Raw genomic sequence first — 12728 nt, forward strand, 5'->3', positions numbered from 1 at the left:
GAGTACCCGGAGGAAACCCCACGACGACATGGGGAGAACACGCAAACTCCACACACATGTGACCCAGGCGGAGACTCGAACCCGGGTCCCAGAGGTGTGAGGTAACAGTGCTAACCACCGCACCACCATGCCGCCCCACAGATAAACATGTTTTCAGAAAATATTTCATTTTTCACGTTTACATTACAATAATATAGTAATAAACTAATGCAAGATTCTAAAGCTTCTCCTGAGACTTCGCCTCAGTGTCGATGTGTCGACTTACAGTGGTTCATACATTCAGCTGCTTCATGACACATAATCTTTTGTGTGACCTGATCTTGGGCTGCTCCCGTTATTTTAAAATCTCCACAAATGATGAAGAACACCAAATGCAGACCTTTTTTTTATTCTTTTATTCACCTAGATCGTAAAGTGTCAAAGCAACAAAACACAGAATTGTCCTTTGGTGGCTTGTAGTACATCCCAGTATACATGTAAACTCATACAGTCTGACGCCGTACTGAAGGGAAGTCTGCACGATCAAATCAAAAGGGAAATAAAATTACTTTATACTTTGTTCTAGTGTTAAATATATTAACAAGTAGCATTTTAACAAGATTGCGTGATTATCAAAACAAACTTTGTGTAATACGCCATACTGTAGTATGTCAATGAAATAAAAATGATATAAAAATTAAATACATCGATCCTTCCGGAAGCATCTCTGCCGACAAAGCCGTCAGTCAGGTAACGTGGCCTGTGGGTTCCTGTGCTGGCTTCTGGGAGGGGGTTCCTCGCTAACGCTGGCGGATGATTTTCCGGTTCTGGGAAAACACAGCAAGCACCGTAGAGACGGGGAAGCAGAACTGGCGGGTGGGGCAGAGGGCAGGGGGGGTCCTCGCAGCAAACCTTCTCAGGTCGGCCCACGCAAACCGAGCACTTTGTCGCCTTGCGACCAGGAGGAGGCGCAGCTCAGTGTGTCCCCAGCTGGATGCTTCTCCGTGGGGAGGCTGCTGCCCATGTCGCCGCATTGAAAGAGAGGAGAGGCAGCCTGTTACCCAGACCCCCCCTTCCCGAGTATGCAGTGCCTGTTACAGCTCATTCACAGCTTCCGTTCATCCACCGCCGGCAGCTCTGCTCAAGAATGCTCAGTTACTTCCGTAAATATACCTTGTCATTTTTGTAATTTAATTTTCAATATTTAATTTTTACTGTGACTCATATTCATTAATGTTTAAAATTACACTTTGCCATCATTCCAAAACATTGCACTTCTGCTGCCTGCTCCTCCCGCGTGGCGGATGGCTGGGACGTGCCCAGGTCCTCAGAGTGCTGCCGGCCAGCAGGAGGCAGTAGCGAGCGCCAGCAGGAGCAGCAGCAGGTGGGCTGAGGACGGGCAGGAGGTGTTGTGGGCTGAGTCGGAGCTCCCGCAGCCGGTCGCCTCGCTCTGACAGTGCGGCTTCTCGCACAACAAGCCGCTGAAGCCAACTGCGCACTGGCAGCGCAGGTTGTTCAGGCACACGCCGCCGTTCTGACAGCGCAGCAGCTCGTCGTCACACACCTGGGCTGTGGTGGGGGACAAGCGGGGGGGGGGGGGGGGTATCACACCACTGGGTGGAGCCCGTGTACATGCTACACATGCTGAACAGACTTGAACAGCATATCTTTTGCAGAAAGGTGTCATTTAGTAAATCTCGCAAGTCACCAAAATCTAGCCACCACACAAAGCTAATCTAGCGGTCGCACCTAGTTAAAGTTACTCTAGCAATCACACGTAGCCAAAGCTGATCTAGCAATCACACCTAACCAAAGCTGATCTAGAAATCACACCTAACCAAAGCTGATCTAGCAATCACGCCGAACCAAAGCTGATCTAACAATCACACCTAACCAAAGCTGATCTAACAATCACACCTAACCAAAGCTGATCTAGCAATCACACCTAGCTAAAGCTGATCTAGCAATCACACCTAACCAAAGCTGATCTAACAATCACACGTAGCCAAAGCTGATCTAGCAATCACACCTAACCAAAGCTGATCTAACAATCACACCTAACCAAAGCTGATCTAGCAATCACACCTAGCTAAAGCTGATCTAGCAATCACACCTAACCAAAGCTGATCTAACAATCACACGTAGCCAAAGCTGATCTAGCAATCACACCTAACCAAAGCTGATCTAACAATCACACGTAGCCAAAGCTGATCTAGCAATCACACCTAACCAAAGCTGATCTAGCAATCACACCTAACCAAAGCTGATCTAACAATCACACCTAACCAAAGCTGATCTAGCAATCACACCTAACCAAAGCTGATCTAACAATCACACGTAGCCAAAGCTGATCTAGCAATCACACCTAACCAAAGCTGATCTAACAATCACACCTAACCAAAGCTGATCTAACAATCACACCTAACAAAAGCTGATCTAGCAATCACACGTAGCCAAAGCTGATCTAGCAATCACACCTAGCCAAAGCTGATCTAACAATCACACCTAACCAAAGCTGATCTAGCAATCACACCTAGCCAAAGCTGATCTAGCAATCACACCTAACCAAAGCTGATCTAGCAATCACACCTAACCAAAGCTGATCTAGCAATCACACCTAACCAAAGCTGATCTAGCAATCACACCGAACCAAAGCTGATCTAGCAATCACACCTAGCCAAAGCTGATCTAGCAATCACGCTGAACCAAAGCTGATCTAGCAATCACACCTAACCAAAGCTGATCTAGCAATCACACCTAGCCAAAGCTGATCTAGCAATCACACCTAACCAAAGCTGACTTAGCAATCACACCTAGCCAAAGCTGATCTAGCAATCACACCTAACCAAAGCTGATCTAGCAATCACACTTAACCAAAGCTGATCTAGCAATCACACGTAGCCAAAGCTGATCTAGCAATCACGCTGAACCAAAGCTGATCTAGCAATCACGCCGAACCAAAGCTGATCTAGCAATCACGGCGAACCAAAGCTGATCTAGCAATCACACCTAACCAAAGCTGATCTAGCAATCACACGTAGCCAAAGCTGATCTAGCAATCACACCTAACCAAAGCTGATCTAGCAATCATGGCGAACCAAAGCTGATCTAGCAATCACACCTAACCAAAGCTGATCTAGCAATCACACCTAGCCAAAGCTGATCTAGCAATCACACCGAACCAAAGCTGATCTAGCAATCACGCCGAACCAAAGCTGATCTAGCAATCACACCTAACCAAAGCTGATCTAGCAATCACACGTAGCCAAAGCTGATCTAACAATCACACCTAACCAAAGCTGATCTAGCAATCACACCTAACCAAAGCTGATCTAGCAATCACACCTAACCAAAGCTGATCTAGCAATCACACCTAACCAAAGGCAGGGTTGCTATCTCTCACGCATCCGGCATGACGCTCATGCTTTCAGATTCTCAAGCTCACACAAGAAATCTTACGGTAAATCTATATTATTTCATTGTAAACCTAAAACTGGCTACATTATAAGCTTTTGGGTAGTTTGCAAACCCTACAGACTATTCACAAGGTAATTAAACTGTTACATACATGTAAATGCATCTTGAATTGAAAATCTCACGCCAACCGGCTGACCAAAGCTGGCAAGTTTGCAAAGCAAGTCTACAAATCGCACCTAACTAAAGTTACTCTGGCAAACACACCCAGCCAAAGCTAATCCAGGAATTACACCGAGCTAAAGCTGAATGCAGAGACAAACTACACGTAAACACAAACGGGTCTGTAATGAGAAAAAGACAGGTGACTTGTGGTCACCGACAGTGGAGGAATGCTTCCTAAAGAGAGGAAAACAAGTGACACAAGAAGGTGAATTCTATCCCCAAAATCTGCCCTGAATAGGTAAAAAACACGGTGCATGGCGTTCCTGCTGCAGATTGGCAGAAACGGCAATAATACAAAAGTGCAAGTAATGCATTTCAGCCCCATTTTGCCATGTGCCTTCACCCCAAAAACAGCGCTGCTGAAGCTTTACACAACAGGCTGCAAATGAGCTCTGTCGCATTTACGCTACTTATCGTTTAACTGTTTTGATTAGTTTTGTTTATGCATTGGACCCAAACAAATTATGTTGCCAAAATGAATGATCCAGTTCATGGCATTTTCCAAAATAAGATTATTTTGGAATTATTCAAAAATTGTATAATTTAACAGCCTGAATAAAAGGCCCGGTTCAAGACAAACTTATAGGCAGGAGTAAATAAAAACGATAATCACTATGGACAGCTGAGTCCCCAGACAGAGTGCTGATTTCACATGCAGGATAAAGATCACATCAAACAAGAGATAGTTAACTTCTGCTGCACGTTCCTCCAAGCCGCTCGGCTTTGTGGATGGAGACAAAGACCTTCTGTGGGTATTTTGCACACAGCTCTGGGATTAGAGGCAGGAAGACAGAGAAATGCTCCACTGAGGCGTGAGGAAACACTTGATAAGGTTACAATAGCCTTTTTTCTTTTGAGTGCAGCACTCTCGAGGTCTTCAAACTGAACTCGAGTCCTCCTGAGGAAAGCTGGTGTTCCTCTGCAGCCTCCCGGCTGATCATCACAGGGGCTGTCTTTCAAACGCTAATGGAGACGGCGGATCTTATTTCTCACAAAAACACACCCTACACCAGGTACTCAGGGTCAGCAGAAGAGCATCCTGCAGATCCTAAACGTAGGCATTGAGTGTCACAGAAAAACACCCACGCTCTCTTTCAGCCTAGGAAGAAATGGCCAGATCGCAGAGTCACGGCTCAAATAGATTTATAATCCTGTTTTTGAATTTTGACCAGTGCATTTACAAACATTTTACACAACTGGAAATAAATGTACTAATTTCCATTTCAACCCCTGTTGGGAGACTGTGATTCTGTATTCATTATTATCAAGCAATAATACTCTGCAGAGTACTCATTATTATCAAGCAATAATACTCTGCAGAGTACATCATTATTATCAAGCAATAATACTCTGCAGAGTACTCTGTCACAAATACATCTTGTTTCATTTACATTGTATTTTATCCATTCTTTACTTTCATATCCAGCACTGTCTGATTGTGTATCTGGTTTCTAACCACGTTTAACACACATACCCATCTGTCCTGCCTGCTGTCTCAGTCCGGCTTCATATTTAACCATAAATCAAAGCACACATAAATAGCTATTTATTTTTTTAACAGATTGTACATTACAGTAACATGTCAGGAGGCTCCCTGGGAGGGTAAGGGTTACGCTCTAGCACAGAGCTGTTGCCTACTTAATGTGCTCTTTGCAGAAATTTGTACAGTTTTCCATGTGTCTCGAAAAAGTTTGTTTTAAAGCATCAAACATGTACATGCTCAGAGGCGGTTAGCAACCTTAGGGCTATGTTCCACAGAATGTTCCAGAACAGCTTTTGGGAATGTGAGTCATTCGGAAGATGGTTTTTAACACTTTTATAAAACTGCCTGCCTATGACAACGTCAGCCTTTGGGGCATGCTCCCCAGCTTCCCCACCGGTCCCCGGGGGCCTGCTCCAGCCCTGGTCCTGCCCTGAGGTCAGCAGCAGGCATGTGTCCCCCACCCCCCCTCGCCTGTGTCTGGCACCTTCCTGTGGAGAAGATGCCCATAGATGCACTGCCAAATAAACCCGATATCTTCAATTTACATTCCGCCAGTACATTCAACAAACAGGGCTGTGTGTCTGTGCAGTTTGACTCTGAGTCACATGGTGTGCTGTCTGTGAGACGGGGGTTGGGGGGGGGGGGGGGTTCATATTCCCTAAACAGAAGACCGGCTGCTATTTACCGTATTTCACTCAGCTCTCTGACCACAATTACCTCAAACTGTTGTCTGGCGTGTGAGGGAAAATGTCTCAACCTCTCTATTTCTCTTTCGTACATCAAGGACAGGATGTCGCTCTCCCACTGTGTGTACAGCACCTTGCAAATTATACATCCAACACCAAGGCACCGTCGTACACCACAATGGCATTTTAAAGTATTCCACAGTACATTGTTTAGAAGTCAGATGTGTCACGTACTACGGTGTTTATATTTAATTTTATGTCCAAAAAAAAAGAATTAAATAATGGAGCTCTCTGTGACCATGAAATTGACTAGCTGGTGATGTGCTCTGCAGTCTCTACCCCATTTACAATTTCTCAGCATGCAAACAGACCCCAGGCCAACAATAAACTTTGAGATTTATTGCGTTTGTTTTGCTACTGGGACTAATATCTAGAGGTGATGCTGATGTGGTGGGTGGCACATATAACTGGATGTGGGAAATCTGTACTGTTAATTGTGTGACTATGACTGCACTTCGTGGAGAGACTTAAACACCAGAATCATTTGGATCCTACCCCGAAAGGCGCACGTTAGGGTATAAGTACAGGACCTTAGGAGACAGAGACACCCTCACAAACAGGGGCCAGCTCTTTAATTGGGGTCATGTTTATCATTCGTGGAGGACGCCAGTGCATCAGAGGTTAAGCAGCCTGCGATGTGCCTGACCGCCCAGTAAAGGAGCCAAACAGGAGATGGTGGCAAAACTCGAACAGGCGACCTGGCTCCACAGATACATTTGGTGTGAAGTCGTCGAACAGTCCGGCCTCATCTTTGAAGTTTCCCATCAATGGATCTGATAGGACGCAGAGGTAATTAAAGAGGGCTTATCATCTTACGGTACTAGAGGGGTGGGGGACTGGGCGTTTCCCCGTCCTGACGGCCTCAGTCGCATTCCCCCCTCAAAGCATTTTCACAAGTCGAAGCGCGAGATAATTGAGGTCAAAGGGGCTCATGAATATCTGGTGCCCACCTCTGCTGCTGCTGCATCCCCCGTCTCCCGTCTGATTGCTTAGGGATGAGGGTTTGCGGGAAAATTACCGCCGTACATGATTAGATTAAGAGGTTAAGCAACTGCTCTGCCATTCTGCCTTTGCGTCTGAGAGCAGCTGCCCCCAAAGCCTCTTCGAGGCTGATCGCCTCAGGGCGATTCTAACCTGTCCCTGGCTGTCAGCGCCTCATGATGCTTATCAGATGTTTCTCATATCCATAAGTTAACACCAACTTCATATGGTGAAATCTGTAATTTAACCAGATCACTTATTGTCCCTAATATCCTATCGGATTACTTTCCGAAACATCAACCAGGTGGGAAAGTGGTTCCAACAAAACATTCGGTGCCCTTAGAAGTGACAGGTCCTTGATTAAAGATGACAGAAGCAGGTTATATGCCATTACGTCATAGACTTAACCACGCCGCAATAGAGGACAGCTCTCGATATAACACTTCATGTCTGGGCTGCAGCTGTACCTCAGTACAGATCTGACTACAGCACACTATCATCCATCGATATCCACACCCACAGACAGACAGTATTCTGCACTGCAGCTTTGGGGTTTCCTGAAGGTAGCCTTTGGTTTTGACCATGCAGAAGGCTTAGACCCTAAAATCTGCCTCCCTAAAAGTAGCCTGGGATTATAAAGGAGAGAGCCAGGCGATGTGTGAATAATGCTGCAGCCGGTGGAAAGCCCTCACCATGCGGCCGCTGGCATGTTTTCGGTCAGCTGATGCAGTGTGCCGACATCAGAAGAGTGTGTGCCACCCTCCCATCTGCACAGTGAGCTCACGTGCAGCTCAGGGGCCAACAGGAGAAGGCAAACAGACAGAAACGGACGAGCCTGTGAAGAAGGACCAGACATGGACCAGCCCGGGGCTTCCCAGTGAACCAATGAGGGCCAGTGGGGGTCTGCGGAGGGTGTGGGGGGGGGAGGGGGCTACTTACATTTGCAACCACTGTCCCACAAATATCCTGGCAGGCATTCACTGCAGTGTTTGCCCGTCGTTCCTGATTTACATTTACAGAATCCTGTGGCATTACAGTGTTCGCTCTCGGAGCCAAAGGGATCACAGTTACAGGCTGTGGGAACAAGACACACACACACAAGCTGGGTGGGTCGTCTGGGGCAGGCGTTCAATAGCACTGACGAATTATAGCCGGGCCCTGTATTCCAACGACTTCCAACATCTTACTTACGAACATCTGAATGATGGAATGATGATTTTCATCTTACACAAAAATGCGAGTATTTTAATCTGTCCTTTTTACATAACACAAAACTGGCTTATTCTCTCTCATACATGATAATAATAATTTTAATACGAAGATGATGATGCGATACACATACAGACAGTTTTGTGTACAGTATGAATTGCCCTAAACATCTGCTGAAGATGGTAACCAAAGCATGTCCTTTTAATTTGGATTGTTGTGTTGCCCATACTTCACTACACGTCCTCTGTCACTGTGCCTAATACTGTGCTGCTCCTCCAAACACAGCACACTCTGCTTGTTTTATGAGGTCATGGGAGGGGCAGAGCCTGGGAGGGGGGTGCCCTTCTCCCCTGGGAATCCTGAGCTTCCGAATTTAATCTATCAATGCCGACAGAGCCCCCCCCCCCATTCACACCATGCCCAGCTGACCTGGGTGACACTTACACTCCCCCCGGGGACCTTCTCCTCTTCCGCACCCATGGCGCTAGCCTGGAGCAGATGTTTACGTGGCTGTATTCTGTCAGCCGTACGACAATCTGAGATTAATAGGACTCTAATGACACTGATGTGACGGCTGTCCGGCAGTGTTCTGCTGCATCGCCGTCCGCTCGCGGTGAGAGAGCTGTGAGCGCGGAAGGTTCTCAGCCAGACGGTGACTTCATGCTTGAGGAGCACACGTCAGCCACAGGAAAAGGTACTCGGTGCTAACATACTCGGTTACCATCTTCAGCAGAAACATTGCTGCTTTACGCAAACTATAATGAGAGTGGGAAGGGAAAATAGCGGGATTTGATGGACACAGTGGACCTGGGAAAAACCTGAAACTATATGGTGTCTCCAGAGATGTATGTTTAACTTCAGATATATATTTTGCCTTCATACTGAATTCCTCAAACCATACAATGTACTTCATTTTTGTGATTTTTAACTAAACTGTATTTTGTGTTCTTTGGTAATTAAGTCTTTCATGGTCAAGCAATTCAATATGAAACAGCACTGACAGTCTCTGAGGTGAAATGGACTCAGTGGGTGATTAGCGATGCCTCAATGTTAATTGCTTTAGTGGATTGCGGCCCCACCACCTTCGCTGACTAATGACTCCACTGCATTTGCTGTGACTCTGGTCCTGTGGCTCGGTCTGCTCCGCGGCTACAGAGTCAGTGTGCACACCTGTGGCGCACAGGCAGCGAAGCCGAAATGGTGACTCAGGGCGCCCTGCCAGGTATTTCAGGGAATACTGGGTAAAAACACCGCCGAGTGCTGGCCCGGTGCTCGGAGACGCCGTCATTAAGTAAGGAGCTTCTTAAGCCGTATGCTAATGAGGTGTTTTATTGCTGAAATCGTTTGCATAATTAGCTTAGCGACCTGCTAGTTGACACAGATCAGCAGACTGCATAATGACCTAAATCTCCAGCTTGTGGAGTGAAGCACATATGCTGTTCTCCACCAGGGTAAACTTGTGGGATCCTCTTCAGGAAAACATTAGCCTCTTAAGTCTCTGGCTGCGAGTAACTGCGAGTTAGCGATGCTAACACTCGTTAGTAAAGATAGAAATGCCACCCCTCCCAAATTATACTGCTTTACATGGCCCATTACATGTACGTTAGTTATGGGAGGTATTTTCTACAAAACAAAAAATGAAAATGATAAAAAGAAAATACAATCTCCACTTTGCCATTTAGTTTCCAAAGTCTGTGCGCAAAAATCCTGCAAAAATGAAAATTAAAATGAAATAGCACAATTTGCATTTTAATTTTCCACTCATGTATGAGTTAGATGTGAAACATTTAAAAAATTTAATTAAAAATCCTTTTTGTCTTTTCATTTTCCAATTTGACTTTTCATTTCCTACTTTGCCTTTTCATTTTCAAGTTCACTGCATGCAAATATATGTTAATCGGGGCGGGGCAGTGGGCGGAGCTACAGATGACTGCTGCACTTGTTCGGTGCGTTTGCGGATTCCGTTGTCTTTGTGTTTCTTGGCCATGGTCAACCTTGTCACCCAAACTAATGGCAAAGTCACTAAACGAATCAGAGGCTGCAGATAAGTAAACTTAAGCCGTGTGTGACCATTAGTTTGGGCGACAAGGTTGACCATGGCCAAGTCGCTCTGGCTAAGGGCGTCTGCCAAATACTGTAAATGTAAATGTGAAGCACAAAGACAATGGAATCCGCAAATGCACCAAGAAAGCGCAGCAGTGATCTGTAGCTCCACCCACTGCCCCGATTAACATATTTTTTCATGCAGTGAACATGAAAATGAAAAGTCAAACAGTAAAATGAAAAGACAAAAAGGGTTTTTTATTTTCTTTTTTATTTTTTCACATCTGGCTCATAGATGAGTGGAAAATTAAAATGCAAATTGTGCTATTTCATTTTAATTTTCATTTTTGCAGGATTTTTGCACACAGACTTTGGAAACTAAATGGCAAAGTTGAGATTGTATTTTCTTTTTACCATTTTCATTTTATTTTTTGTAGAAAATACCTCCCATACGTTAGTGTGTCTGCAATGATGGCCTAAATTTTCCAAACAATGGGAGGATGAAAAATGGTCATATGACCGGTGAGGAACAAGCAGACAGAGGGTGAGGATGGGCCAGACGACGGGACTGACCTATGCAGACATTTTCATCGTCCAGCTCTACTGAGGTATTTCTGTAGTAGCCCAGTTGGCACAGCTGGCAGTGCTGCCCCCTAGTGTTGTGCTTACAGCTCACACAAATGACTATGTTCAGCAGCTCGATGTAGCTGCAGCGGTTGGAGTGACCGAAGCATTCGCAGTCTTGCAAAGAAGAAAAGAAGTGAGTGCATGTGTGTGCGCACGAGTGTCGCAGCAGCATCACATGCATGGTTATGGAAGCATAATGGATTCTGGGTAACGTGGGCATGTCACAGAAGCAGGCAGCCATGTTAGTGGGCATCACGCTGGGAGCGTTGGGGGTGGCAGTGGGGTGGAGCTATGGACAATGCTGGAATTCATCTGTAATTTTCAACCTCAAAGCACTTACGGCCCGCTCATCTTGAAATTAACATCCAGATCATCATCTGGTAGGCGGCTTCTCTAAGGTCACACCAAACGGGTACAAGGAAGACCCACCATTCAACATCTAATCTGTCAGCAATCATGCAATGCAGTGCAATCACATGATGATCGCAAACTGCTTGTGTAACGATCACATAATGGTATCAGGTAATGATAACTTTATGATCGTGTGATTTTTTGTTTAATGATCACCTAATGATTGTGCAATGATCATGTGAAAATAACACAGTTCATTATGCAATAATAATGATTGCGTATTGATCATGTAACAATTGCATGATGATCATGCAATGATTATGTGATGATTGTGCGATAATCACTTGATGATCACACAATGATGTACAATAATCACATTAAGATGTGCAGCACAGCAGGAGGAATTCTGGGTATTTCTCTCCCAGACAGATTCTTGGTCCTATTACTGTACGCACAGCAGTCTCACAATTGCAATATGCATGATTAGCTAAACTGCACTGATTCCACATAAATATCTGAAATGGGTGATAAAGTCAACAATGTTTATCGATTTTCAGCAGCTACTCGGGCTGCATCCCATCCCATGAAGCATCAGGACACGGAACGGCTCTTCGTCTCAGCAGAACGTTCTGGATCGTCAGGGGAAACTAGAGGCAGGCAATAGGCGAATTCCACACGCGGGGCTCGAAGTTCGTCAGAGATCGCTGCCATGTACCCTCACAGTGGCATGTACTGAGGGCGTAACGGAACCATTACATTACCAGCTGAGAGATACCCATCAGATCTTATTTATATGGCATTATATGTAGCACCCAGCTGACATCCTACAAACCAGCCCAGGATTCACCTCATTACACCGAACCCTTAACATCTCTGAAATGGCCTGTTCTGATGGGATGGTCTTCTGACCGTTCCACAAAGCTACTGTGTCTATGAACGGGTGCTGCAGTGTGGCTGGTCCCATAACGGACATTCCGTGATGCTTCACGCTTCCTCAGCCGTCTCTCGTCACTGATTAAGGAGCGATTAACACGCTGGGGAATGAAACTGTCAGCGAGTCCGAGAGACGGGGCCTGTTCAGATGTGGAAGCTCCACCCTTCCTTTACCGCTCACTGTCCAAAAAAATGACACAATCATATCAAATTACTGATGAAACAGAGTAAGATCCCATCTGGATCTAGGCGGCGAGGCGAGCTGACATTCAGAGGGGGGGTGTGCCCCCCCCCAAGGTGTGTATGGCCGGAACGTGAAGAGCTCATTACAGATTCACACGGCGTGATGCCTCAGACTGCAGAGGCTCAAGGGTTCGACGGCGCAGACGTGCTATTCTCACTGCCACCTGCTGTTTCATAATGGGGAGGGCGTCGACTAGGAGGCAAAACAAAACCAAAAAGGCGGGGGCCATTAAACACAAAAACATATATTAAACCATGTAAAGAAGCATCTCCAGAAGGAGGAGAGGCATCCCACAACTGCAGCTATGATTTTAGATCATAATTATTATTATTATTATTATTGTTATTACTATTAATAATAATAATGTGTGGGAAATAACTGCTATTCTTAAATTCAATTAGAAAAAGCAAAGAACCTTTGCAGTTGGATGGTTTTCTTTAGTTTTGAACATTAAAGATGCTGACAGAGGTGTGATTGACAGGTTGCCGGTTCT

The 12728-nt window shown here is 45.5% G+C and overlaps 1 protein-coding gene and 1 long non-coding RNA gene across 7 annotated transcripts in view; both read right to left on the reverse strand.

The window, feature by feature from the left end:
- Positions 1–408: 408 nt before the first annotated feature.
- The window catches only part of ntng1a (netrin g1a), a 79762-nt gene continuing 67442 nt past the window's right edge, over positions 409–12728 (reverse strand). For 3 of the 6 annotated variants that reach the window (XM_049026472.1, XM_049026462.1, XM_049026454.1), the window contains exons 6-8: positions 10654–10821; positions 7768–7902; positions 409–1548 (exon numbers count right to left, since the gene is read on the reverse strand). In XM_049026472.1, the coding sequence (XP_048882429.1) occupies positions 1307–1548; positions 7768–7902; positions 10654–10821 (545 nt within the window). In that variant the 3' untranslated portion in view covers positions 409–1306. The remainder of the gene's footprint in view (positions 1549–7767; positions 7903–10653; positions 10822–12728) is intronic. The other 3 variants (XR_007399850.1, XM_049026480.1, XM_049026490.1) reach the window with 3 other exon arrangements.
- Positions 1588–5697, reverse strand: LOC125749381 (uncharacterized). Its single transcript, XR_007399863.1, has 3 exons — positions 3269–5697; positions 2093–2764; positions 1588–2008 (listed from the first exon to the last, which is right to left on the reverse strand). It is a non-coding gene; the product is annotated as an uncharacterized LOC125749381 (long non-coding RNA).

Source organism: Brienomyrus brachyistius, chromosome 1, assembly GCF_023856365.1.
Source record: "Brienomyrus brachyistius isolate T26 chromosome 1, BBRACH_0.4, whole genome shotgun sequence".
NCBI classification, from domain to species: domain Eukaryota; kingdom Metazoa; phylum Chordata; class Actinopteri; order Osteoglossiformes; family Mormyridae; genus Brienomyrus; species Brienomyrus brachyistius.